We start from the raw sequence: 27,683 nt of genomic DNA, 5'->3' as shown, positions 1-27,683 counted from the left end.
GTCTCTCTATAAGTCCTTGTATAATTTTAATCCACCAATAACTCCCTAACCGTGTGTTTGACTGGTCCCAATTTTTGTAAGGACCGTCTCAGGAATGTTTAGAACCTGTTCACTAAGTTTGGTGACGATCGGTCCGTTCATTCTTGAGATCTATATGCGAACACAAACACACAAACAAACAAACAAACAAACAAACAAACAAACACATCGACCGAAACCTATACACACCCCTATACCGGGGGTGTAAAGAAAAGAATCTCGCCTTAGTGCCCCTTACCTCTACTGCTGATGCCAAAGAAATGGTGTCACACAGGCAGCGAAAGAGAAATCTTCACTCCTGACCTCAATCCTGTCACGGTACGTCACCATTGGTACGTCACGTGCTGTCAAGGTCACACACACACACACTTCACTGCAGATTTCTGGGGTTCTCTCCCTGCTAAGAATGCTTTGAACTAGGGTGTCATTTATCCGCGGAAAGGGTACACTAGTTCTCGTTGACACACTAAGAGGTTAGCACTGAGAAAATGGGTCAAATTTTAAGAGTCTGGCTGTGCTTGGCTGTTTCGTCTGTCTCTGTGTGCTAATTCTGTCACTGAGAATGACCGCATGAGTAGGCCTACTTCACTTTACACCATCAACCTTTCACATATTTAGTATATATGGGGTGCACTTTTCCTCAGAAAAAGCTAAACACAGGGCTAGTATAACACGAAGAATATATCTGAGCTTAACTATGATATATAATTATATACGTCTGTCCAAGTTTTAGACAGCGTGGTAGCCGGCTAGAATCATTCGAGTCTCACTCAACGTCAACAATCCACTGTGTGTGTCTCAGGAGTTTACTCTTCGTCCAAACAAGTTATTGGACACTCTGTGTTACTGAAACGCAAGGGTCTTATATATGACAAGTTTCATAACACGCCGTCACCAACACTGAAACCACACGAGTTTTCCATCAACCTTCACACATTCTAGGACGTCGGTAGTACTGTGGGCATTTCCTGCCAGACGAAAGCACACTACAGGCTTATATAAAACAGCTCCAGCTTCACGCGTCGTCGCCACCAAAATCGAATTTCCCTTTCCGCCGCTCTATGTACGCGTGGTTCCGTAACTATCTGTGTGAAGCGAGTGCGAGTTGCGCTCCCCCCTCGGATCTTTTCAGGCTCCGTATCTCTGCCCTCTCTCTGCCTGGCGCAACTCCAGGAACGCGAGATGTCGATCCTAGTCACAGGCACCAAAATGTGTGAACGAGCGGCTTTCTTGTTGTAGCCGCTGGCTATTTATAGCGGGGGGGGGGGGGGGGGGGACAGACGGTCCCGGACAGACAAGATAGTTAGACAGACAAAGAAAGCTCACTTAATGTCTTCCGCGTTTTTATGGGAAATAACGTGACAAACATATTGCCAAGAACAGAACGCAAAATAAAGAAAAGAACGCCAAGTTGAGCTCTACTCACAATTGAACTTCACGTAAATTTCACGAATATTTCGCGTTGAGTTTGGCGTGATGTGAACAAAGTGTTCGGAGTCCAACTATGATGGCCAAAATTGAAAACCAGCATCTATATATATATACGACTTGTGTCTGTCTGTGTGTCTGTGTATCTGTGTATTTGTGTAATTGTGTATTCGCCATGCACGGCCAAAGTTCTCGATGGATCTGCTTCAAATGTGGTGGGCATATTCAGGTAGACCCGGGACACGACACAACCTGGTCGATATTTCAACACGTGCTCTCAGCGCGCAGCGCTGAACCGATTTTGGTTCAACCTCAGCTATTTTGGTTCCACCTCAACTACCCGGGCCCCCATACCGACACACCAAAGCCAAAGTTCTCGGTGGATCTTTTTTCAAATTTGGACACCGTATTCAGCTACACCCCGGACACAATATCATCGATGAGATATTTCAACACGTGCTCTCAGCGCGCAGCGCTGAAATGATTTTGGTTTTTGTGTTCATTTCACCATTATAAGTAACTCTTCCTTATCTTCTCATCTTCACCAGGTTTTCAGCGTTTACCTCCCTTCCTTCGTATGGTGCACTATAGTGTGAGTGGAGCGTCTTCGGATATTCCCGGCGTTCTGTTACTGTTACTATTTTTAGAAGGTCAACGCAGTGTCCAGAACGTAAATTGGACCCGTAAATTATCCTCACTGTCAAAGTGCAAAGGTCGAATCAATTTATAGCCACGCGAAAAATACACTGTCATCTATCTCTCTATAGATACGGCTTCTCTGTGTTTTTGTGTGTGTGTGTGTGTGTGTGTGTGTCTATGTGAGCAACACCTGTGCATTGTTCAGTTCTGTTTGTGATGTGGTCTGGCGGCTTTTGTGTAATTTTATGTACTGGCCTTCCTTTGAGAAGCTCTAACTTGCTCAGTCCTGTTTGAGTGGAGTTCGCCTCCAAAGGTGATTAACACGGTTACATTCGTCGACAAGGATGGGACTCGATATGGTCAGGAATGGCATTATGGCCACTGAATCATTTTCGTGCTGTTCCCATTCCACGAATCTGGGAGGGACCTAAGCTTGGCGAGCTTGGCGGGTCCATTGTTCGGACCCGGCGAAGCCGGCGTACGGCTCTAAGTACTTCTTCCCGGCAAACCCGGCTACCCGGCGAAGCGGGTATTCATTCTAGTTAATATATAAAGTCACAACGAATCAAAGCAAGTTACACAGTTCCGAGACCGGCACGGTTGGCCTAGTGGTAAGGCGTCCGCCCCGTGATCGGGAGGTCGTGGGTTCGAACCCCGGCCAGGTCATACCTAAGACTTTAAAATTGGCAATCTCAGTAGTGGCTGCTCCGCCTGGCGTCTGGCATTATGGGGTTAGTGCTAGGACTGGTTGGTCCGGTGTCAGAATAATGTGACTGGGTGAGACATGAAGCCTGTGCTGCGACTTCTGTCTTGTGTGTGGCGCACGTTATAATGTCAAAGCAGCACCGCCCTGATATGGCCCTTCGTGGTCGGCTGGGAGTTAAGCAAACAAACAAACAAACAAAAATACACAGTTCCGAGTCTGCCACCATGTATACCACATTTGAAGGAAGAAGGAAGGACACTGGGTGGCCGAGTGGTAACGCACTTGCGCTCGGAATCGAGAGGTTGCGTGTTCGACTCTGGGTCAGGCCGCTATTTTCTCCCCCCTTTCCTAACCTAGGTGGTGGGTTCAAGTGCTAGTCTTTCGGATGAGACGAAAAACCGAGGTCCCTTCGTGTACACTATATTGGGTGTGCACGTTAAAGATTCCACGATTGACAAAAGGGTCTTTCCTGGCAAAATTGTATAGGCATAGATAAAAATGTCCATCAAAATACCCGTGTGACTTGGAATAAAGGCCGTGAAAGGTAAAGTTTCGCCTAACAGGCTTGAGATTTGCTGGTCGATGTGAATGCGTTATATATTGTGTGTAAAAAATGTTTGTTTGTCTGTCTGTCTGTAAAAAATTCCATTTCACACGGCAGAAATGAGTATGTAAAGCGCGGAGAGCACAGTTAATTGTGGTTCGCGCTATATAAGCTCACCATAATAATAATAATAATAATAATAATAATAATAATATCGACATGAAGACCATGAGTACCAAGGTACAAAGCGCATAGCCTGGTTGTCGCGATACCTGTCAAGTACGGATGCAGACTGCAGGGGCCGAGCGGTCATCAGAGATGGCGTCTGCAGAGTAACCAACCCTCACTCACACGGACCGCTTCCAGACAACCACTTCAAGATACAAGAAGGTACGGTTAACATGGTTAAAATCTTTTTTTTTTACTATGTGCTGGTATCTCGCCAACCACCAATGAAGGTGTCCATAAAATTCTTCAAAAATCCAGTAACTAATTTGAAACACGACGAGTACGAAAATGCTGGACCCAGTTCTCCAATAACTAAAGAGCAAAAAAAAGTGTGCAAAGGTTTTCAATTAACTGCATTTCTTTATTAATGTGTCTACATTTTTACTCAACACTTCCTTGATGTTGAATTCAAATGATCTCTGGTTTCGCTATCCCACCTGTCCAAAGTTGACCAAATTCTTTGGCTGTTTTGGGCGTGTCGCGCATGTCTTGGTTTTTCGTGCACAGAAAAATCGCGGGAAACTTGGAAACAGAGCTGATTGCGTCAAATTTTTTTTTTAAAGAGCTGGTGTGGCCCTTCTAGACTTCTGGTGAACCGCGAGAAAACATTGTTTTGAACAACTTCTACAAATATTGTCGCATTTAGGTACGTTAACGCTGAATCGCAGTGATCCGAAACGGGGGCCCTATGAGGATTTCCGTGATCTTCCCTATCATTGGCGTTCTCGTTTTTCAGCCACAGCGTCGATGAAACGAAAAGCCGAAGCATCCTCGTCATCGTTGAGAGATATTTGTGACACCACTATGCGAGAAAGTGGTGTACGTGGTGCATTTAGCTTCAGGAGAATGGAGAGCACGATGCAGAAGAGGCGCCGCTTGAACCAGCCTCCACTCCCCCGGACAGTAGCTAAGGCAGCAGAGGTGCTCTCAACAGCGGACATGAGTCAACAAAGCTACGCCTTGAACTACTTGTAAGTAGAATATTTATATCACTATCTCATGGAATGTAAAACCTATGCAACATTTCAAACTGCTTGTAATAATTTTAATTATTATTCATTTTAGTATCTATAGACAATAGGGTTTCCTCAAAGAAATATGTCAAATTTAAGTAGAAGAGTACTTGAGGGAAAGCGGAATAACGCCGAATTGCAATATCACGGACCTAGTATAATTACGTAGGTCCGTGACAATTATCGGCCACTTTGGGACCAAAAGTTTGGTGGGTGACGTATGCTGATTACAAAAATATAAATGAAAATAAAAACTGTCTCGTTTAGAAATTGGAGCACCTCAACATTAATTTTGTTCATTGAGCTCATGTAACTATCTCCTATCTATAGCTCCTAAAATAGACTTTGTGACTACTTTATTGAGTAAAATCTATCAATTAAAAGATTCATGTTATAAAAGGTTATTTCTAACTTCCAATATTTGTGTGTAAGGTTATTTTAAACCGACAAATCTTTAGTTTAGTCCCCTCAATGTACTATTATTTCCAATTTAGAGACACAGTTGAGGTCCCTGGGGATCATGCTATCATCTTCACCGACTCTGGTTGCGAGACGCACGGACTCTTTGACGCGTACGAGGGGCCCTTATTCTGCGATGGAACGTTCAAGGTGACGCCGCCTCTTTTTACATTTGGTCAAGTTTTGACTAAATGTTTTAACATCGAGGGGGAATCGAAACGAGGGTCGTGGTGTATGTGTGTGTGTGCGTGTGTGCGTGTGTGCGTGCGTGTAGAGCGATTCAGACCAAACTACTGGACCGATCTTTATGAAATTTGACATGAGAGTTCCTGGGTATGATATCCCCGAACGTTTTTTTCCTTTTTTTGATAAATGTCTTTGATGACGTCATATCCGGCTTTTCGTGAAAGTTGAGGCGGCACTGTCACGCCCTCATTTTTCAACCAAATTGGTTGAAATTTTGGTCAAGTAGTCTTCGACGAAGCCCGGACTTCGGTATTGCATTTCAGCTTGGTGGCTTAAAAATTAATTAATGACTTTGGTCATTAAAAATCTGAAAATTGTAAAAAAAAAAAAATGTATAAAACGATCCAAATTTACGTTCATCTTATTCTCCATAATTTTCTAATTCCAAAAACATATAAATATGTTATATTTGGATTAAAAACAAGCTCTGAAAATTAAATATATAAAAATTATTATCAAAATTAAATTGTCGAAATCAATTTAAAAACACATCTTATTCCTTGTCGGTTCCTGATTCCAAAAACATATAGATATGATATGTTTGGATTAAAAACACGCTCAGAAAGTTAAAACAAAGAGAGGTACAGAAAAGCGTGCTATCCTTCTTAGCGCAACTACTACCCCGCTCTTCTTGTCAATTTCACTGCCTTTGCCATGAGCGGTCGACTGACGATGCTACGAGTATACGGTCTTGCTGAAAAATGGCATTGCGTTCAGTTTCATTCTGTGAGTTCGACAGCTACTTGACTAAATGTTGTATTTTCGCCTTACGCGACTTGTTGATTCCTTACTTACGGTGCACCTACAACGTGGGAACCATGTTTTCCCTCTCTTCTTCGCACTGCTGACCTCGAGAACACAGCAACTAGGGGAAGGGCTCCTAATATGGACCGGCTCCTAATATGGACCACCTCCTGTTCTGACAAACTAACGGCGCTAGAGCGCTCAATTTTTTTTTATTGGCTGTATTCACCCTCTCTGGACAACTTGCACATGTCAAAAGAGTTGCAGAAACACAAACCTCAAAACCGTTAGGCTTTTTCTCTTTTTTTTCACTTTTGGCATGCCGTTCACTCTAAATTTGCCGGACTCGTTTCTGTCCACAGCCAACGCTTTTATAACACAAACATTGCTTTATATGACAGCTAAGACCGTATTTGTTACAAAGCAGTCTTGACCCCGAGTTTCTCCTGCAAACAAAAAATAATAGCAAAATCTCAAAGTATGTGTGAGTCCCCTAATATGGACCACCTTCAACAAATCGAAGAAAATAAAAGCTAAAGCCTATTTTCATTAATTCATTAAGAAGCTTGCTGGAAATAACCCATAACTCGCCCTCGAGATTTAAAAAAAATATAACAAATAGTTTTCTTTTCGTGGAAGTTGATAATTTCACTTAATTTCACTCTGTTTTTGATAAGCTTCTTTAGTTTCCTGGTGTGCTTCAAATAATGCTCTCATCAACCCGAAACAGCTAAATCTAAAGCATATTTGAATTAGTCTGACTTGCACACTAAGTTGTATCATGTTATTTTGAAGTATAGGGGGCTTTTTACAGTGATTCGTGAAGGCCGCTTCACTGTATTATGCACCCTTTGTGATTTTTTCTGTATTTAATTTTTGCTGAATATCTATCAAAGCCATTTCATTCTAATAAGGCCTAACGCATAGTAGAGCTGTGATCACTCGACATGATTAATAAATAATAGTTTTTAAAGTTCTGAATCACATTTGCTCTACAAAAGTTGAACAATGAGTTAATTACATATTTTCAGAGATTTTGGTTAGACATTTTTGTAAACAACTACTACCGCGAGGGTAGCCCGCGGATTGAAATAGGCTGGCAACACAGGGCAACCATGTTCCCACTGTCTATCCTTTCTCCTTGTTCTCATCTTCTGTCTCTTGTCTTGCTTTTTACCTGCACTGTTTCCTGCCTTCAAGCCCTGTAATCTATCTGTATTCATAAAACAAATCTGTTAATCACTCGAAGTCGGAGTATGGCTGCCCATGCGGCAGGGAAAAACAAACGGCCATACACGCACAATTCTCATCCCCGAAAAGGGATGACCCTGGGAACTCAAGCCCAGGAAGAAGAAGAAGAAGAAGAAGAAGAAGAAGAAGAAGAAGAAGAAGAAGAAGAAGAAGAAGAAGAAGAAGAAGAAGAAGAAGAAGAAGAAGAAGTAAACAACAACAACAACCAAAACAAAAAACAAAAAAAGACTACCTGACTGCAACATTCAATCTGCCAACCGGGCCTTTTTCACTGATGTCTGAAGCAGCACGGCATTCTTCTGATGGTCTTTCTCCAGAATCTGGATCCCATGCAGCAGCACATTCGACAAGTGCGTGTAGACTTTCGAACAGTTAATGTCAATGCTGTTAAAGTTGGCGACTGTTAGAAGAATACTGCCCAGTCTTTTGCGGCAGCAAGCACGGTGACGCGCCTTCTTGACAAAACACAGTCCAAGCCGCACATGTACAAGTTCAAACGTCGACACATGGGGAATGGTCAGGGAGCCTCTGGAGACAGTCTCAACAAAGTCTTTGACTTCACTGGTCACAAGTGGTTCTTCATCACTGAATGCCAGGTCACCCCCACACTTGCTTTCCAGCCACCCGGCCACATAGGAAGCACTGCTCTCCTCATTGACAGTCAGTGTCACTTCTGCAGTGTATTTATCAATGGAGGCTGCATCTTCTAGCATGACAGGGCCCAGGCAGGTGTGCTCCTTTGGCTCGGGCTGCAGTTCAATTGACTTGAGGTACGTGGCGGCATGTCTGGCAAGGCGTTTCTTGCAAGCATAGAAGACGTCCCCTGTGGTCATGAAGGAGTTTGCGCCAGTGGATTGCCTGTACACGGAGAACTCCCCCTCAAGTCGGTCACTTTGGATTTCCCGCAGAAGGACAGATTCAAAATGTTCAGATGTCAACAAATATTTGCAGACAGCCGCTAGACCCTGCATGGTCTGCACTAGTGCCTTCTTGGTGTCATGGGTAAGGCACTGGATGCGTGTTGCTCCATGCCTCGAGTCAGCCCCCTGGAAAACTCCCAGGAATGTATCCAGACTTGTAGACCCTGGTTCTTGAACAGCTCGATGGGGATCGTTGAGGCGCCGGTCCTGCCCTTTCCCAGACACATTGACTGTGTTCCACCAGTTGACGACAGTTTGGATGAAAGTGGCAGTCTCATGGCAGCCTTGCAGTGTCAATGCAGCAACAACTTTGTCGTTGAAAACTCTCAGTACATGTTTCACATTCTGTAGCTGAAGTTTTGAAGGGTTGACAGCAGCTTGAGTGAGGGATGTCATCTTGAGAACGCTGTCTTTCTCGGCTTCATACAGTTGCGTGACATCTGTGAAAGACGCCACTGATCGGTTGTCAAAGCTTATCTTTTGGCACTTCTCACTGATCCAATTGTTCCTGATACATTTCAGTAGATGGACAGTGTCAAACAGGAGAAACCAGACACGCCCATTGTCACGTGGATGCTTGGCTGTGGCAAGACTATCAGTGTCACCGGTCCGGTCAAACAGCTTACAATACTGCTGGTTCACCTTGTGATTGTCCGTGATGGAACCTATCACACACCCACCTGACCTCTCAACAGCAGCTGCCGCTTCCTTTACAATCTCAAACTGGAATGCTGCTGTCAGCTTGTGCACAGGTGTCACAGAAATCATTACACTGGGTCCTTTGTGCAACGACTTCATCATAACACACAGCATGGCAGTTGCTCTGCATTCTGGATTGTTTTTGGCCATACCACTCAGCACCCCGCCAGAAAACGCAACAGTCGGCCTAATCTTCACTTCGTCAACCAAAAGAAAAACATTCCGTTGCTGAGGCTTATGGCTATGCACTTTCTCAAAAGTTTTTCTCAGTACTTCATCTTGATCAACAGATGCAACAATCGATTGTAGCTTGCGCTTACTTGGCAGGACCAAATACTCCCTCAACTGTTCGTAACTGCACTGGGGGAAAGACTCAATGGCAAAACAAAAGTCATTCATCGAAAACTGTTTTTCTGTCAAGAGCTGCAACTGGCGCGTCAAGAAATCCAACTTTTTCTCCTTTTTGTTATCTGAACATTCTGAAGACTGACCTTGTAGAAGTGTCACCACCTTTTTCAGCACCTGGTCCAAGGGGATGTCATAGTTGACCGAGACGCGCACAGCTTCATGGAACTGGGAATAGGAGCTGAGACCATTGTTTGGATTCAAGATCTTGCCCAGTGGCACACTGATACCATTTTTGAAAGCACTCAGGGTCAAAGGAGAGCACAGAGTCGCTATGTTGTCAACAATGACGGAAATATGAGATTCATGAAAGTTTTTTGACATGAAAACACAAACGAACCTGTCACTTGATCTTGAAATTATCACATTCTTGTGCTGTTTCTGCAAGTCTTTCTCGGGATTGAATGAGGCCTCACGGTTAACCTAAGAGAGAAGGACTACCAAACACAAAATGAAACTTCTTCGCAAGAAAACAAGCAAGTTATCAGCAATAAACAAAAAGTGGTCCATATATATTAGGGGCCCTTCCCCTACTTACACTTTCTGGCGGGGCTGAGACCGACTCCGGAGGGGGGGGGGGGGGGGGGGGATGGGGGTGTGAAATATTGAGCTGCAGATCAATCACCAGGGGGCACGGCATTGAGTTTGTTTTTTCCTTTTTGCGGTAGACCTGGAATCGAGATGGAGAGGAGGGTTTGCGGCATGTGTGTCTGTGTGTCTGTGTGGGGGGTGTATGACTGGGTGTGCGTGGGGTGGTGGTGTGGGGGGTGTATGTGAGTGTGTGTGTGTGTGGGGGGGGGGGTTGTGTGTGTCAGTGTGTGCCACGTGTGGGTGTGTGTGTGTGACTGACTGGGTGTCACGTGTGTCAGTGTGTGTGTGGGGGTCAGTGTTTGTGGGGTGTGTGTGTGGGGGGGGGGGGGCGGTGTGTATGTGTGTGTGCGCGCGTGTGTGTGTGTGTGTGCGGCTGTGTGTGCGGCTGTGTGTGTGTGCGTATGCGGTGTGCCGCGCCGGTGAGTGTGTGCCAGTATCAGTGTGTGTGTGTGTCACTGTTTTGTGTGTATAGTGTGTGTGCATGTTGTGTGTGTGCGTGTGTATGTGTGTGTATGTGTGTGTGTGTGTGTGTGTGTGTGAGTGTGTGTGCCCGATGTGTGTGTGTTGGGTGTGTTGGTGTCGCCGGCCACGGTTTGTGTCTGTGTATAATATTATGTGTGTCTGTGAATGCAGCGTGTGGTTGTTTAATCGCCAAACGGCACCTGGGCCATACTGACCTTGTCAAACTATTCATATTTGATTGAACTTACTGAAACGGTTCAAGCGCGATGCTCTCAAATCAGTAGTCTTCAACTCGTTCCTGGTTTTGTGGCAGACGGTCAGGCGGAAAATCCTGGCTCTTCCCATCATGACTGTTTGAACGTTGCACAGCAAGGGAAGCAATTCACAGGCACTGCACTGCAGTCTTTAATTGTCTGCAGTTTTCTCCCTTAGTCCGCTGGTGAACCACCAGCAGCTCGGCGTCAGGCATATCATCACACCCGGCTAAACTTGAGGCAGACCCACACCAACCGACACACACAAACACACACACACACGCACATACATACACACACACACACACACACACACAGGGCCTACATACATACATACACCAACACACACACACCTACACGCACATACACACACATACACACACACGCACATACACACACACACAAACCCATGAGTCGCGTGTGTGTGTGTGCGCGTGTCAGTACGTGCGTGTGTGCCGCGGCATGCGAATGCGTGTGTGTCACTGTATATATTTGTTGTTGTATGCGTGCATTCGTGCGTTCCTTCGAATGTGTAGTGTATGCGTGTGTGTATGTATGTGTGTCTGTGTCTGTATCTATATCTGTGTGTTTGTGAGAATATGTGGTTGTGTACTGAATTGCCAAACCGTCACCCGGCGGAAAGCCAGACCCACACCAACGGACTCATATGCAGACACACACACGCGTGCGCGAGCACGCCTACACACACACACACACACACACACAGAGTATCTCCAACATTAAAAATCACACAGAAATTCGAGACATATTTTAACATTTTAATTTATTAAAAAAATACAGTGCAAAAAATAACATACGAAATAAAACGCAGTTCAGTAAATGAGTTTGAATTGGACCTTAACAGGATGCTAATGACTGGAATAGTTCTAAGTTTGGTCTCTAGTAATGTCCATAAATACTCTGAACTTGAAGCTGGCGAGATCGTTGTTTGCGCGATGCACAACAGCACATACACACGACTCAAGCACTCTTGAACTCACATAAACCCCCGACTCGATTCAAAATTACCCTATCACCAAAAGTCATCTTCTCACCTATCCATTTTTTTAAATCGGAAGTTTGATTAAGTTTTTTTAATTTGCTTTTTACGACGTTATACAAAACCGCAATGTTTTAATTTCTAGAACAGGTTAATTTGGTCAAATAATCTCAATTTCAGTTTTATTTCTTTCATTCATTCACTCGCACATTTGCTACTGTATACATCATGTAATCTGAACACCGCACAAAATGCACGAAAAGGAAAAAAAACGGTAACAAAATGATAAACTTCTGTAAAATGAGTACTTTTTGTTCGTGAGATTCATATTTATATACTACAACAGTCGGTCCGTTTGTGAGATCGCTACTCAAAAAGATGTACGTTTGATTCAACAGTGCCTTTGCACCCTTCATGTGTCTATAGTCATGATAACAGAAGTGTCATTTTTCAAATCAATACTCCAGAAAATAGATGTATCAGCTTAATTAAAGAATCAGCAGAAACGATGTCGAACTGAACAAATAAAAGTACTTTGTGTACTGTTATTATCCTTATAGCTAGCTGTGAATTCAAGAATTTCTTTAAGCTTTATGCATCAAAGCCAGGATGAACATTTCAGTTTTACAGCTAACACTATTCAGAGGAGTAAGAATCACAAAATCTCGGAGACATTCAAATCTCAAAAGTGCAAAAAATGACTTGGTAGTATACGTCTTTGTACTGTGGTTCAAAACGTGTCCAATTGAAGAATTAAAGAAACTAAACACAGTAACTTAAAGCCATTTCCACATTTGTTCTATAGTCTGTAAGGATGGTTAATGCCAAACAAAACGGCACGGTGTAAGTATTGTTCTTTGCGTTTTGTATAAAAGAAGCAGCATATAAATTCATTTGTTACGTTGAAGGATATGCGTTTCCCGATATTTATCACAACGGAGATTGCAGCGTCATTTTGTTACACGTCACACATGAGAGGATAATCAGTAATTCACAGGTATCAAAAGCAGCTAGGCCGGAGACGTGGTATGTAATAGTAACAACCGTCTCCTACTTGTAACCTTAAACATTTTAACACAAATGTCCTAACACACCAACTTGTGTCTGTTTCAAACACAAATATATTCGGACTCACACCCCTCCCCCCCCCCCCCCCCCCCCCCCACCTAATCTCCGTTTTAAAGGATTTAAAAAGGTATTTCGATTTTTTTTTTTCGCTATCAAAACAGGAAAATTGGATTTCTCTTTTCAGCCATCCAAGCGAAACTTGCCCTGAGCAAAAACGTATTGAACCCTGAGTCAGTCTTTATCTCATCTTATAGTTGCAGCAGGCACCTTGTACTGCCATGAAGGACAGCTGAAAACCGCGTTTGAAAGATTTGCTGGCATTCTGTGTTGACGTCATTACGCGCAAAATGCTTTTTTCTCTCAGATTTCAGCTCTGTTCCTGGGAGTTGTTTCTATAATGAAGGTTGAAGTCAGCGAAGCGTGGAGACCTTTGAACACATGTCTAGCCTGTAATGCAGTGTAGCTGTCTCTCTGCAGAGCAGGCCTTTTTTTCGTATCTATCAAAAGGCTTGTTCATAAATTTGTTCTCTTTCCAGGCACATAACTTTCTCACTTTCAGGCATCCACCCTTCCACCATCTTTGTTTTATTTCAAGATCAATGCTTTTCATTCCGTTCTCTTTCTGACCATCCATACAAAACATGCTTTCTTTATTTACACGCCCTCCAACTCGTCAAAAACTTCCATTCTTCGTTTCAGCATTCTCTCCATGGCTGATATCGATATATGCTGCACACTTTTTCACATCACTTTGCACGCCGCAAAACCATTCTTGCTATAAACATACACGCTTCACTTCGCTCCAAACAAAAGTCCTGCATTCTAAAGTCATGCACTCCTCTCTCTTCATTCACACTGGCCCTGGACTGAGAACACTTTGACATATAATAATAAATAGTCTTTTGTTCCACAGAGTCTTTTCTCTTGTCAAGTGTTCGAACAGAGTCTCTTTCTTTCGTCACGTGATCTATGTGTCTAGCGGGACTAGTTGGGGAGATCAGCAGGTCGTGACCGGGGGCTTGTGACCGTCAGCCAGCATACTGGTGAACTCTGTGCTCTGGCCGATGACGGACCGGTCAGACATGGTGGTCATCGTGGCCACGCTGTCCGACAGCAAGTTCCGCTCTTCGGGGATCAAGACGCACGCGGAGGCCCCTCCACAGGCGCTCTTCTTGGGGGAGTAGATGGGGGAATCGTCACGCATGGTGAGGGGCAACCTACGGCGGGGCCCGTCCAGCGTAGCGAGATAGGCTTCCCGGTGTTCGGGCAAGGCGGGCCCCCAGTTGTCGGCGGGCTGGGACAGCTTCTTGACCCGCTCCCACAGTGTGCCCTCCTCGCGACAGATGCTGATCACCATGACGATGGGGATGGGCAGCAGGGAGCACAGGCCCAGCCCCCAGCCGAAGACGATGGCCCACGTGGGGTACTGGTAGCTGCCGTATGTCACGGGCTCGAGTTGAGACACGGAGAAGGCCCAGATGAAGAGGATGGTGGCCGGGGTGATGAAGCACCACAGCATCTTCCAGTAGTTGCTGGGTTGGAACCCGATCATCAGCTCGATGTCCTTGTAGAAGCGGTTCACGCCTGTAACAGGAAGCAGACAACGCGATTATATTAAAGTGACCAGACAACGCGGTTATATTACTAGCTGTGTGTGTACTTGTAATTCTCTGCTTTTGCTTGGTAGCATCATTATAACTAACAGTCTTGCATTTTCTATAGCAAATAGAGATGAAGTAACAAAATAGCAGGTAAGATAGGGGGAGGTTATTTCCTATAATCCTGTAAGGTTCCCCTTATGTACAATTGGGTAGCTTTTTGCCAGGGGAAGGCGTGCCTCCATGCTAAACTGCGCTACCCTTTTCTTATGGACTGACGGAACTGAAGGAAGTGCTAATTGAAGGAAGTGCTAATTGAAGGAAGTAGTAATTAAGAGAAGTAGTAATTTAGAGAAGTAGTAATTTAGAGAAGTAGTAATTGAGAGAAGTAGTGATTGGAGGAAGTACTGACCATAGACCCATGCGATGACCAGACACTCGGTGAGGGACAGTAGCATGAGGGAGAAGGTGGCGCAGTACCAGTCCATGATCTGCAGCACGTAGATACCGCCCTGCACACACACACACACAAAGCACACAACGTTAGACATTTCACAAGTCTTAAGAAGTGCTTTTGCACCTTCTTGTCATTATTGTTATAAGCATGAAAACGTGACTAAATGAAAGTTATTATTGTTTTCGCTTGAGACGCAACCAATAATCCTTGACAGAAGAGAAAGGCAATCCTCTGTGGCATCCACCAATTGTCGTAATTGCTCTCTATCTACCTAACAAGTGAATATTATTTGAACAGCTGCTTGATATTACCAAAACTGGATAATTAAACCGTTTATAATACTGTGAAATATTGTCACAATCATAATTACCTGAACAATTTAACCGTTTATCATGCAAGGTGAAATACTGTCACTAGCATAATTACCTGGACAATTTTACCGTTTATTATGCAAGGTGAAATACTGTCACTATAATGATTACATAAAAACATTAACCGTTTATAATTCAAGGTGGAATACTGTCACGAGCAAATTTACCTGGAAAACGCAGGGGATCCCCAACACGAACTCCACAAAACACATGAACGCGGTAAATGCCACTTTCTTGTTCTTCAGCAGGTGGGGGAACTCATCGATGAAAGCGCTCGTCATTGTCTCAAACATTCCAAACTGCACACAGCAAATCAGTACAATTAGCAAAGGCGTGACTGGGCCACCTTGTCAAAAGCCTGAAACAACATGTATTAAATGCAACTGTAAAAATTCGCTCAAACCAACACCAACCAATGAACAATGAGATGAGAATATGTTGCAAAACAACGTCTGAAAAGAAGCTTTGGATGTTTGTGAAACCGAAACAGAAAGGCGATCAAACTCAAACCAAATGCTTTCTTGTTTTGGTTTTCTAATACAACCATTGAGAAAGTTTCTGGGTAAGACACAAGTAGAATGGTTGGTTTGTTGTTGGAGTTGCGTGTCTCGAGAACCCAAGGGGTCACGTGAGACTCACGAAGAAGAGAGATCAATGGACTTGTCATTGGTTGGGTCGAACAGAGCGGCAGCCTTTCAAGGAGGGTATTTTGCGTAGCACGTTTTCCAAAAAAGATTTGAAAAAGAGAGCTTATCTCTCAAAGTGATTTTTTTGTAGCAACATATGGTGTGTTTTTTGCTTTATACAATATGTTGCATCTTTTTAAATTCTCTCTTTATGTCTTTAGTCAATTTTGAATATTTATCTAGACCCCCTTGCATTAACCACATTTGATCGGACCAAAAGTGCTTCAAACATAAAAGTTGGTGAAAGTGTAACATTTTGAATTGGCTGAGACCAGACGTTTTGTACAAGTTACTCACAAAGTAAGTTCTTTTAGAATTTGAATAAATGTGTACTTACAAAATGTTCTCTTTCTTTTCTTAATGTTTCTATCAAGTTCTCATGTTTGCCGTTGCTGCAATTTTTATTTTTATATCAGCACTTTTGGGCAGACTCTACAGTATATTAAAGAATATCATTCTAAATGTTTTAATTTGATATTTTTTCCGTACTGTACTTGAAGCAATCGTATAGGGGATATAGATCACTATCAAACCCCAGAAATCCAAGCAGAACAGCTGGATCACATGATCTGATAGTGAAGTATACCTCATAAGGGCCAGTCATATATTTGTTAAGATTTATATTTCAGTTTCTTGGAGAAAAAAAATATACAGAGCCAAAAGAAGACACAATTCTTCAAAACTTAGCCAAATAAATCGTTAAAAAAAAATCTTTTAGAATTTTGTTAAGATTTTGAAATGGCTTTAAGATTCACAAATAAAAGAAAACCACAACAAGATGCTACTTTTGGGGGGGTGGCCTAATAATTTACCAGGAAATTCAAGCTGCTATCCTGTGGTGGCGATTGCTCCAAATAAAGTCAGGGAACAAGTCGAGCTAAATCGCTCTATTGTTTCAAAAGGTTTGAAAACCACAAGACTTAGCGCTTTCACGCTGGAGGGAAGAAGCCCGGGCCGCCAACTCTGAGACACGTGGCGTCCATCCTTGACCCGGCAAATCAAACACCAACATGGTTATACACATACCGAGACCTCCAGGGGACACGCCTTGACACTAACACCTTCTTCACCTCTTTCTCTTGCAACAGAGAAAGAGCTGATGTCTTCAGCTTACCCTTACTGAGTTTTGACCACGAATATGGGGCTAGTGGTAAAAAGAGAGGATAAATCGTTGGCTTTTTTTTGCAACAGAAAAAGAGCTGATGTCTTCAGCTTACGCTTACCGAGTTTTGACCACAAATATGGGCCGAGTGATAAAAAGAGAGGATAAATCGTTGGCTTTTCTTGCGTGTCTTTCAAGCACTCTTTGACTGAAGGGTGAACAAAAAAACAAAATCATTAGCTCTTCAATCTTTTCTTTTAAGAACTCTATAATTATGATGTTTACATTTTGGATGTTGTAATTTGTGGGTCAACAGACGAGGACAAACAAAAAGAAAAGGATAACCTTAACCAAAGGCCTACTCCTTTTCATTGTAAAAACGATACCATGCCCCTTGAAAGTTTCGGTTCATGAATTCACAATAGCAGTTCACAAAAAGCAAGTCAAATTCGACATCACAATATGGCTTTGCATGCAAACTGGAAATGGTCTTTAAAGTTATTTCTGGCCTACTCACTCAAGGAAAATATCGATTGTTTTAAAAGTTAGCCTATGCTTGTCAAGTAGATCGTACGTTTTTTCTGCGTGTGTGGCATATAAATTATGATAATTAAAAATGCATCGTGTAAAGTCCTAACGAACAAGATAAATATAAACTTTTTAACTGACTGTAACTATCCCCCCAAATAAATATTCTTGAAACATAATTTTCACTCAATTGTATATTCTACTGAAACCCAAATTAACACGCGTTACTCTTTCACAGAACTACCTTCCAGTTATCCTAACTCAAACCCAAGATTCGAACCAATGTTACCTTCGACGACCCCAAGTGCCAAAGGTCCCACATCGGACGGGTAAAGGGCGTCTTAACCACTCAGTCACACATTCACGCCCCAACCCCATCTATAGGCGTTTAGTGTTTTGGATAAAATGCTTCCATTTGCCAAAAATCCCAACCAGTTTTTGTCGTTATTTCTTTCTGCTACCAGCGCTCGCCATTCAACACTCTGCCTCCCGCACTCAGACCAGACCTACGTTCCCCACCTTTCACGCAACTCATTCGTTCTATAAGGGGGCGCTGGAAAAGACTGCATGGAAAATTGAAGCAAACAGAACAAAAAATAAAATGCAAGCTTTGAAAATGAGGATCACAGAGACATTTTGAATTTCAAATCTTGTTTTCTTTCGTTGCGTACAGGCAATGAAGGGCGACAAAGAAAACTAAAAAGTGACAAGTATCCTCATTTTCAGCATCAGTCAAATAAAAATGATGATGTTGGCGGTGGCACATGCTGACTAAAAATAAGTCCAGGTGAAATATAAGTCTTTGAAGTCTAATTTGTTTGTTGTTATTTAAACGTGTTTCAAAATCTGAGAGGATAAAATCAATAACTGTAACTGTAATGAAGTATGCAAAACAATAGATACATTAGCCAATAAAATCGATGGAAACTTTTACTTATTTCAATTGAAATCATCAATTGCCAAACAGCAGAACTTTTGTTTTACGTATATATTACTTATATCGCAAAGCCGGACTCTGTTCAAACTCAGCATGTGCCATGGCCTATGGAACGTCTAGCCAGCTGTACCGGTTTAGTTCGACATTCAATAAGTCCTAAACACACATAAGTGTGAGGGGTAGCTTATCTGCTGAAAGAGAGTCATTTCATTTTCAAAGTCATTCACAAGATGACATTTGCTGAACTGTGGAGTTAATTTTTCATCAGACAATAGGCTTGTGTATGCTTTAGGAACCTAACATGCGCGCTTTCTCAGCTAAGCGCCATAAAACGCCATGCACAAAAAGTGGATGACATTTCTTGAAAGCGCAGCATGTCCGTCTCTCCCTAAGCTTGCAAAGGGACGTTGGGGAACAAGCGGGCCTTTTGAAACACTAAGAATGTAAGACCTAGCTTGCAAGAAGCGTGCACAAGCCTACACAAACTAACTTTTACTCTCCCTTTGAAATGGTTTGATTCACTTTTCCAGTTAGCAAAAACTCTCTTGCAGCAGGTAGCCAAATAAACAAGATTTGCTTTATGAGAAGAATTGTCCGAGGAGTTCCAATTCAGGAAATTTAGCTTGGACCGTTCAAGTCAGTCCCCTTTACTTTACTTTTGAACGAACGTAGAAAAAATATTTTAGTTTCCATGGAGGTTAAGGAACGCCTTATGAAGAAGGTATAAATGGGTTTAGTATTATGAGAAGAATGGATTATCTTTCTTCATACCAACTTCAAAAGGCATTTCACTAAGTGTGTAAGGCTGAGTGTCTGTATCTAAAATAAAGCTGACATTTAACATTGGATATAGTTTTTAGCACCATGACAAACCATGAACTTTAAAAGAAAACGTTCACTCTCCTCTTCCAAATCAATCTTCACAACTACAACTCAAACACTTTTAATACTTAGCACTGAAAAAAAAATTCTTGAAGAAAAAGCCAAGTGTTGTGTTGGACACATTTATTTTGACTGTTCCTGGACTTTCCTTGATCTACTTTAGTCTCTTTCTCAAATTATTTTACTCTTTTTCACACACAAAATCTTTTTGTGTGACATATTAACAGAAAAGCGACTCTCTACTAAGCACAAAAAAGCATTTTCATTTGTATAGTTTGAGCGCGACACTAATCCTTGCATCCTAATCCTGACTTTGAGGTACTCAGCCTTACACACCGACCAGTGCAGCCGGCGTAGAGCGGGGTTAGACAGAGGGCAAGCTGCAGGATGGCCAGTACAGGGAGGTTGGAGGTGAGCTTACCTGGCTGTCAAGGCCGATGGTGAAGAGCATGAGGAAGAAGAGAACGGCCCACAGCGGGGAAATGGGTAGCTTGGCCACAGCCTCGGGGTACACCACGAACGTCAGGCCGGGACCTGCAGAGAAACAAGGCGACATTTTCAATACTTATACTGTACTGCTTTTCTTCATGAAAAGTCGTCCCACAAAAACGAAAGCCTCAAAAACAAAAGCCTAACATATATAAATATGACTGAAGTTGTTCTTTTAAAGGAAAACATGTTATTAATTTTATGTAAAAAGTACATTTTGTTAGGAACACTTGAATTTGAAATTGATTTTAAGCTAAACCAATACATTTAAAATAATTCATTTCTCTTAGGGTTAACAATTCATCTCGGTTTTATATCATGCAGAAACAGCACTTCTTGGCATAAATTCAGGCTCGGTTCGGATTATTCTTTTTTTTATAAGATATGAAGACGATGATGAGCTTGAGAGAAAGCTGGTCGAGGGTCTCACCTTGAGTGACAACGTCCTTGATCTCAGCGCCCGTCTCGTGAGCCATGAAGCCGAGCACGGAGAAGATGACCAGACCGGCAAACACACTCGTGCCGCAGTTCATCAGGGGGACGATGATCGCATCTCTGAAAACACAACAGCAAAATGTAAGTTTCAAAGCTTGAAGGGCCAAATGAAATTTAAACCCATTTGAGTAAAGGCACTTTAATTGGAATCGCTGTTTTCATTTTAGTTCAAGCGTTGCTTTAATTTTCTCTGGGTTTTTTGTTTAGAACAAAAAGAAAGAGAATGCATAGATATGGTGTTAACAGATTATTGATCGAATTTTTTTCGTTCTTTTTTTGTTTTGTTTCGTGTTGGATGCTTGTTTTTGTTTCTCGTAAATGTTTCATTCGTTAGTTGAACTTGCACCTTTTGAAACAAATAATGTTTTTGATAACAAAACACACAACTATATTGCGGTCTAACCTGTAGACGTTGTTGTGGAACTTGTTGTAGCTGGCCATGGTGATGAGGCCGCCCCAGGCCATGCCCACGGAGTAGAAGATCTGGATGGCGGCGTCACCCCACACCTTGAACTCGAGCAGTTTCTGCCAGTCGGGGATGAGGTAGAACTTGATGCCCTCCATGGCGCCAGGCAGAGTCACGCCGCGGATCAGGAGGATCACCAGAACCATGTAGGGGAAGGTGGCGGTCACGTACACTACCTGTGGAACAAGGAATGACAGGGTTAACATCGATGTGATGGGGGGTAGAAGAGTTCAGTGTTTCAGAATCGAGAACTTACAAAAAATATTAAAAACTCGCGAAAATTTCTGAAAACTTAAGACTCAGAAAGTCTTGTTGGTTGTTTATTGTTTTGTCTCCTTAAAAAAACTCTAAAAAGGTCTTCAACCGCTCAAGAACAGAGTACTACATTATTGGCAAATCAAAAAGTGAAACCCTGCTTTAATTTGTAGTAGAAAGAAACGATTTATATGCAGTGAGGCCAGTTAGTAACTGTAGTAATAGGAATTTGTGGCAATAATCCTTTATTATCTGCTAATATTATTTCTTTCAGCTTCATGAAGTTGACATTTCCACAAATATATATTAACTTATCAAACAGCGCAAGAGAAGAGTTGTCATAGCACCGGACACCAGAGATAATAGGTCTCTCACCCTGCCGGACGACTTGACGCCCTTGCAGAGACAAAGGAAGACGACCACCCAGGCCAGCACCAGACAGCCAAACAGCGGCCAGCGGATCGACCCCAGGTCCTCGATGCCGTCAGTGATCTCAAGCACGTTGCGTCTGTGGACAAGAACAGGAGAAACATTTGTCAGTCAATTTTCAAGAACAACAAGAACAAGAACAAATCATTCAATACGAGAGTAATATTTGTCTGTTTTTTTACAAAACATAAGTTTGCCTTTTGGCCTGCTTCATGAATACAAAAAAAGGCACTGTACAAAGTTATTTAAAGATTAAACATTAGATTTAACATCGTGTATCGTACTTAAATACAATATAAAATATCATTTACTTTGCAGCAACGAACTCTTCTAAACTATCAAAATTTGGTCCTCTTAGCAGTACCCATTTGAAGACATTCTGTAGTTCTTGATTTTACTATGCTGAGGGCGAACTGTGTTAGTGCTTTAAAATGTGCAAATTATTTGTTTGTAATATCTGAAACATGCATGAAACAACACATCTCAAAAATGATTAGTCTTATCATTAAAGATAATATATATATATATATATATATGCACTTTCTCGGTGATTTGTAATATATTGTTTTCTATGTTTTTTCTCCCCAAAATTAAGCAAAAAGATCTTGCAACTTACTCCCAGAACTGCTCGCTGGCTGTCATCAGATGAGAAGAGTTGAGAGTAGTCCCGTTGGCAGCCACGGCAGCAACGACGGTAGCGTTCAAAGTCGTCCCGTTGATGCTAGTGGAGTTGGCAAGGGTGACGTTGCCGGTGTCGGCGAACTTGTTGATGACACATCGCTCGTCGTTCCACGAGTTGTCGCAGTCAGACCAGGGCAGCACCTTCCGCATGGACATGAACAGGTAGTAAAAGGTCCACGTGATGATGATGTTGTAGTACACGCACACGATGCCGGAGATGATCACCATGCCGTAGCCAACACCTAGAGACAGAGAGGGGGAGACATTGTAAAGTTTTGGGATGTAGCAATTACTGACTGTGTAGTTAACTACAAAAAAGAAATCAAACAGTTTGTGTTCAATTTTGAAGTTGTAGAAAGCTCAGACTTTATGTCTCTAGAACTGCATAAGAAATAGTATTTTTGTTTTTCCTTTAATTTCTTTCTTGTTTTTCCCTGTACATTTTGTTTTATCCTTTCTGCAGGGAGGGGGGGGGTGGGGCTGACGGGGAGAGAGGGAGAATTCGCTTGTATTAGTTCATCGCATTTCGTTTTTCTTTTCTTCAATCCAAAGAATTAAAAGTCCACTCACCCTTGAAGAGAGGGCTCATTCTCCACACGGTGATGGGTGAGAGTGAGGCGAACTGTCCGTAGGAAATCTCCATGAAGAACAGCGGCATCCCGCACAGGATCAGGAAGATCACGTAGGGCACCAGGAAAGCTCCTGCAAAACAACACAACAAAAATGTAACGTTAGAAAGGAAAATGTTACTACATCAAGTTCTGAGGTTCAACCTAGGAATTAATAGAGGAATTAAAAATAAATCATATTTAAGATTTTATTCAATAAATACCAATAACAACAAACAAAGATACTGAGAAGATTTTTTCGGAGAAAAAAAACACGGTAATCCAAACAGCTCTTTATTTATGACTAACGTAACTATCTCAAATCGTTGTTTATTCTTTATGTAGAAATCATTTTAAGAAAATTCAGTACATAAAATAAATAAAAATAACAGCGACACCATCAACAAGTTAAGGGGACACGGGTACTAACCTCCTCCACTCTTGTAGCAGAGGTAGGGGAAGCGCCAGATGTTGCCCAGCCCCACAGCGAAGCCGATACAGGATAGGAGGAAGTCCATGCGACCGTTCCACGTGCCCCGGTTCTCGGCATCCTTGTCGTCGTCCGAGGACGTGTCGGATGACCTTGAGCTGATGCTGGAGTCGGACCCCGCCATTGCTGGCACGCAGACGGCGCCTTTCTCCGCCTGAAATGACAAGATAACGAGCGTGTCATGACAGTGCTAGGGTTGTCACGTGACTGGTGATCTGACAATAAGTTGACAACCACTGGATGGCATGGGAGTGCTGGGGTTGTTACGTGACTGGTGATCTGACGATAAGTTGACAACCACTGGATGACATGAGAGTGCTGGGGTTTTGACTTGAACCACTGTTAACGACCTCTAGACATAAAGCTATTCTTTCTCGTCAATTATTTTTACATTTCTTTATGAATACTATATAGGTAGGTTACACTTTAAAAAAATAAGCTGAAGTCGAAATAGGCCTCTTTGTTCGACTACATGCGTGTGCATGTGTTTGTGGGTGTGTGGGAGGCAAAGGGAGAAGGGAGTGGCTAGAAGATGTGTGACAATGAATTTGAATTCAAACGTCTGCACGCATTATATAGATTTTTTCTTAGAATTCGTTATACGTTATTCACTAGACCTTTGAAGCGCACGTAAATCCGTTCCTGATACACATACATATATGGCAAACATTAGTTGAACAGTAAAACCAAACAAGCAAGATAAGTTGGCTACCCAAATTGTCGGTCAAAGACCTTCCTCAGGGGCATGTAATATATATATATAGCAAACTCGTCTTGTGTTCTAAGCGCGTTGGGTGTGGTCATGTTAACCACGACAACACACACAATGGTCCAACTACGTGTAGTGGGAGTCCAGTGTCATTCAACTATCTGACTGCCTTGTTGCGCAATCAAAGCAGAAAGGGCAACATTCGACCAGGAAAGAAACACACGGAAGAAAGAAAATCTCTAACCGGCTTTTGTTAAGAGCTAAAAATAAAGGCTTTTCCCAGAAAAATACTCTTGTTTAAGTTGTTATCGGGACATCGAGGAAGACTATTGTTCAGCGGCAAACTTCCCGAAACAATATCAGCTATACCGCACGCTCAGAAGGTCATTGCTGAGACCTTGTCAAGGGCAAGTTCTTGCTAATGCCGTAGTCAGGGTCACTATGGCAGTCAGGCCAGTTAATACTTCAATACCACAGTTCTGATTACATCATTATCTGATATAAAAATAGCTTTCCTGTCTGCTGGACCGAGGAGAAAAAAAGTGCTGTGATTTTCCAAGACCAAGATGTTGACCCTTGACAAGCGACAGCCTGAACCGACAAAGGGGCATAATCCGCAACTAAGACCGCTTTGCTTTAACTTCAAACCATAACGTCACCCACGTATTGCAAACACTGACTTACAAGTACACAATGGCTTCCTTAGAAAATATATTCCTAAAGAATTCCACAAGGAACCGCACCTTATTGTTTATTTCGTTCAGAGTAAGCGCTAAGGAACACTGCAACCAGAATCTAATCGCGCTTTCCTCTCAGTCCTGCCGAATTTCCTCAAGTAGAATCGTACGAGTGGCCGTTGACTTTGGTTAAGCGCAGGGTTAGAGTTATGAGGTAAGTAAGCTCGCTTTTCTCGATATGTGCTATCTTGAGCTGCTAACTCCCCGGAGTATCAATTGTATGAAGAGAGGCGCGCTGGGAAGGGGGGGGGGAGGGGGGATTTAAAGCATTCCCTCCCCGCATTCTTGGAATGGATCCAAGACTCCGGAACTGCGGAATCAGTGCGTCATAAAAGGGGGGGGGGGGGTGGTACGGGGCTAGGCCGCGGGAAAGAATGGTTTCTGTTTACAAGAGAACTCATTATATTCAGTGTTGTCTGACAACGTGACTGTGACTTGTTCAAAGTCAGTTAACACCAGTCAGTTGAGACAACTCATTCAAAGCAAAGGTTTCAATCAGTCTGTTCAATGTCAGTTTAGACAAGTCCTTTCAGACTGCACATCGAAACTTGTCAGTTCAAACCAGTTCTGTCTATTGAAATGAATGGGGATTGAAAGTGTCGAATACCTGTGCTAAGAGCTTTTCAATTTCCCATCAGTGCACCGGATGAATCATGCAAGGCATTTTGTTTAAGTCAAAAGATTCCCAACCATGCGTGAAATGCTTGTTGTCTAATCTAAAGTGCGCACTTTCGGCTCGTGTCTAAGGCCATAGACCTAAATGTAGGTCCCTCCTAAGGCTATTAAAAAAAAGTTAAGTCTTGTTTACTCCTCTAATTGTCTCCCAGACCATCGCGAACCAGCCGGGATGCCAGACTGACTGTACTGGTTGACTGAGCTAGATTGTACTGGTTGACTGAGCCAGACTGTACTGATTGACTGAGCATCATTGTACTGGTTGACTGAGCCAGTTTCTTCCGGTTGACTGCGACATAATCAATTTATTATCAAAGGTCTGAGCAAGTTTCTACCGGCTGACTGAGACATAATCAATTCCTTATTACCAAAGGTATTGGTTGTATGCCACCGCAATCATCGTCCTCTGCAGAGCCAATCTGTCGCACCGAAACTGAGACAGGTTTTAATTCAATGCGTTCCGTCATGGTTCCACGCTTTTTGATGTAAATTTCAAAGTGTGAAAAAAATCTCAGTCTAAAGGAGAATAGACTTGACTTATTGGCACCGAAAAGTTGCGGTGAGGTCAATTGGATTCCAACAACCCCACTGAACTGACGACCGTTGTGTGTGCGAGTGGCACGAGCACCGCGCGAGCGCACGCACTTCAACTCTTGTCGGTTGGAAAATTTTTCCTAAATGCGCGCGCATGCAGGTGATCCTTTTTTCAGACTGATCGATATCGGCAGCCATCGAGTCACGGTGATCTCCCCTGGGCCGCCGCCAGGGGATGCAACAGCAGCTGACGACGTCATCACTGACTCCCGATCAATACTAGCTTTTTCCTCGCCTTGGGCTTGAGGCTGGCCGCTAGGAGGGAAGGGGGTGGGGGTTGGGGTGAGGTCTTAGGAGAGTAAACCGAATCGATCTTGCTGGTCATCATCGCCTTGTGTCGGCCCACAAAGTATACATTCGCTCATTCAACCACTAAGTATCCATTGGCATTCTCTCATCCAATCACTAAGTATACATTCGCTCATCCAAGAAGAAGCCTGGGGGTCATCTGGGGTCAACGGTCTCCCTTGCTAGGCCTATCTACAGCTAATACCACGGAGTGCGGAGTTTGCAGCAGACCGGTTTCACATTCTGTTGATCGATCGAGGTATCAGGGCCGAGTCTGGAAGGTTCTGGTTTGTCCTGAATAATTCCGGCTGACACTGATCGTCGGCGAGGAATGGCAGCCTGGCGGGTGTGAGAGTGAAGAGGATGGTGTGTGCAGACAGACAGGCGTACGACACACTCATGCACATACAAACACTCTATTCCACAAGAGAAACGTGTGAACCATAAACTGTACCCTTTGCTGACAAACCGGGTAGGTTTTCACGACAGACAGGGAAGTGAAAGGCGACATTGAGAAACAGTAACGAGGCGAAGTAACGGGGCACACTCGTTATACAAGTCACGTCTAGACGGGCGACTAGGCTTATGTGGCCAGTATTCAGTGCCAGAGTCAAGTCATACACATTTCTAACATCTAATAAGAAATGTTTCTCAAATAAAAAAATAAAAATGTTTTGCTACCTCTCTTTCAACGCTTTCTATGTATCACAATGTAAAAGCCGGCTTGCACTGTTCTTCGGCCGTGACTGCTGGGGAGGTCAACATTCATTTGTCAATATGGAGGAAGTGTTTCAAAATGCTTAGCTGTAGTGATGAGCGTCAGTTCACATCAGATTCAGTGAAGTCAAAAGCAATCTAAATCTGGTGACATTTCACTCAACTTTCAACAAGAAAACTAATCTATAGAAGTATTTCCTCTGACAATAAGGTGTTTGGCATTGCGCCAATTCAGTCCTGAGAGCGGGCGGTACCACTAAATCTATTCTTAGTAGTTCGATGCCAACAGAAGAAACAAACGGGGCACTTTTTAATAAGTTAAAATGCACGTTAGAAAAAGGTGAATGCGATGTGAATCTAATGATACTTTCAGATCAGCAGGTGATGAAGAGAAAGCCGGTAAGACTGGAGCCACCACGTGGTATGCCCGAGTTCTGTATAAATCCCCAACAGACTATACGCTATAGTAGTGAATGAATGAATGAAAGTAGCGCTTACCTCTTTGCCTTTAAACAGACCCATCTTGAATTCCCGATGACCAATAAGTCTGGAAGATTAAAACTTGTTCACAAATTGATGATCTTGAAGTATTTTTTTCTTATCACTTCCCTCCGTTCACGTTTAACGAAGGTTTGAACATGAATGCTTGGAGCGTGAGAGTGCGGGTCCCTTTTATGGAGCTCATGAATACGCAAATCTTGGCGCTGTTCCATTCGTTCAGTGAGGGGTCTGAGGTCACGGGGAAAATTTCCACTCCACAGTGAAGAGTGTGAGGCAAGCGCACTTGTGACGT

At 43.0% G+C, this 27,683-nt stretch overlaps 3 protein-coding genes across 3 annotated transcripts in view; all 3 read right to left on the bottom strand.

The window, feature by feature from the left end:
* LOC138969519 (glycine receptor subunit alpha-2-like) overlaps positions 1–1,089 on the bottom strand; it is a 57,646-nt gene extending 56,557 nt beyond the window's left edge. Inside the window, exon 1 of the mRNA XM_070342337.1 lies at positions 278–1,089. The gene's annotated coding sequence lies outside the window, so the exon portion shown is untranslated. The remainder of the gene's footprint in view (positions 1–277) is intronic.
* Positions 1,090–7,542: 6,453 nt separating this feature from the next.
* On the bottom strand, positions 7,543–9,395 carry LOC138968047 (uncharacterized). Its single transcript, XM_070340610.1, has one exon. The coding sequence runs from the start codon at positions 9,313–9,315 to the stop codon at positions 7,543–7,545; it is 1,773 nt and encodes a 590-aa protein (XP_070196711.1). The 5' UTR covers positions 9,316–9,395.
* Positions 9,396–11,393: 1,998 nt separating this feature from the next.
* On the bottom strand, positions 11,394–27,551 carry LOC138969518 (sodium-dependent proline transporter-like). Its single transcript, XM_070342335.1, has 11 exons — positions 27,389–27,551; positions 23,111–23,324; positions 22,643–22,774; positions 22,008–22,314; positions 21,338–21,470; positions 20,645–20,883; positions 20,177–20,301; positions 19,679–19,791; positions 15,290–15,421; positions 14,707–14,806; positions 11,394–14,280 (listed from the first exon to the last, which is right to left on the bottom strand). The coding sequence occupies exons 1-11, from the start codon at positions 27,410–27,412 to the stop codon at positions 13,694–13,696; spliced, it is 2,106 nt and encodes a 701-aa protein (XP_070198436.1). The 5' UTR covers positions 27,413–27,551; the 3' UTR covers positions 11,394–13,693.
* Positions 27,552–27,683: the final 132 nt, after the last annotated feature.

This window comes from Littorina saxatilis, linkage group LG6 (assembly GCF_037325665.1).
Source record: "Littorina saxatilis isolate snail1 linkage group LG6, US_GU_Lsax_2.0, whole genome shotgun sequence".
In the NCBI taxonomy this organism is placed as follows: Eukaryota; Metazoa; Mollusca; class Gastropoda; order Littorinimorpha; family Littorinidae; genus Littorina; species Littorina saxatilis.
This window is presented reverse-complemented; position numbering and strand designations above follow the sequence as displayed.

Excerpts from the sequence above, each read along its gene's own strand:
- LOC138969518 (XM_070342335.1), bottom strand. The coding sequence starts at position 27,412 with ATGGGTCTGTTTAAAGGCAAAGAG. Across the intron at positions 22,315-22,642 it reads AATGAGCCCTCTCTTCAAGG|GTGTTGGCTACGGCATGGTG; the intron begins GTGAGTGGACTT and ends CTCTGTCTCTAG. Across the intron at positions 21,471-22,007 it reads GCCAGCGAGCAGTTCTGGGA|ACGCAACGTGCTTGAGATCA; the intron begins GTAAGTTGCAAG and ends TCTTGTCCACAG.
- LOC138968047 (XM_070340610.1), bottom strand. The coding sequence starts at position 9,315 with ATGAATGACTTTTGTTTTGCCATTGAGTCTTTCCCCCAGTGCAGTTAC.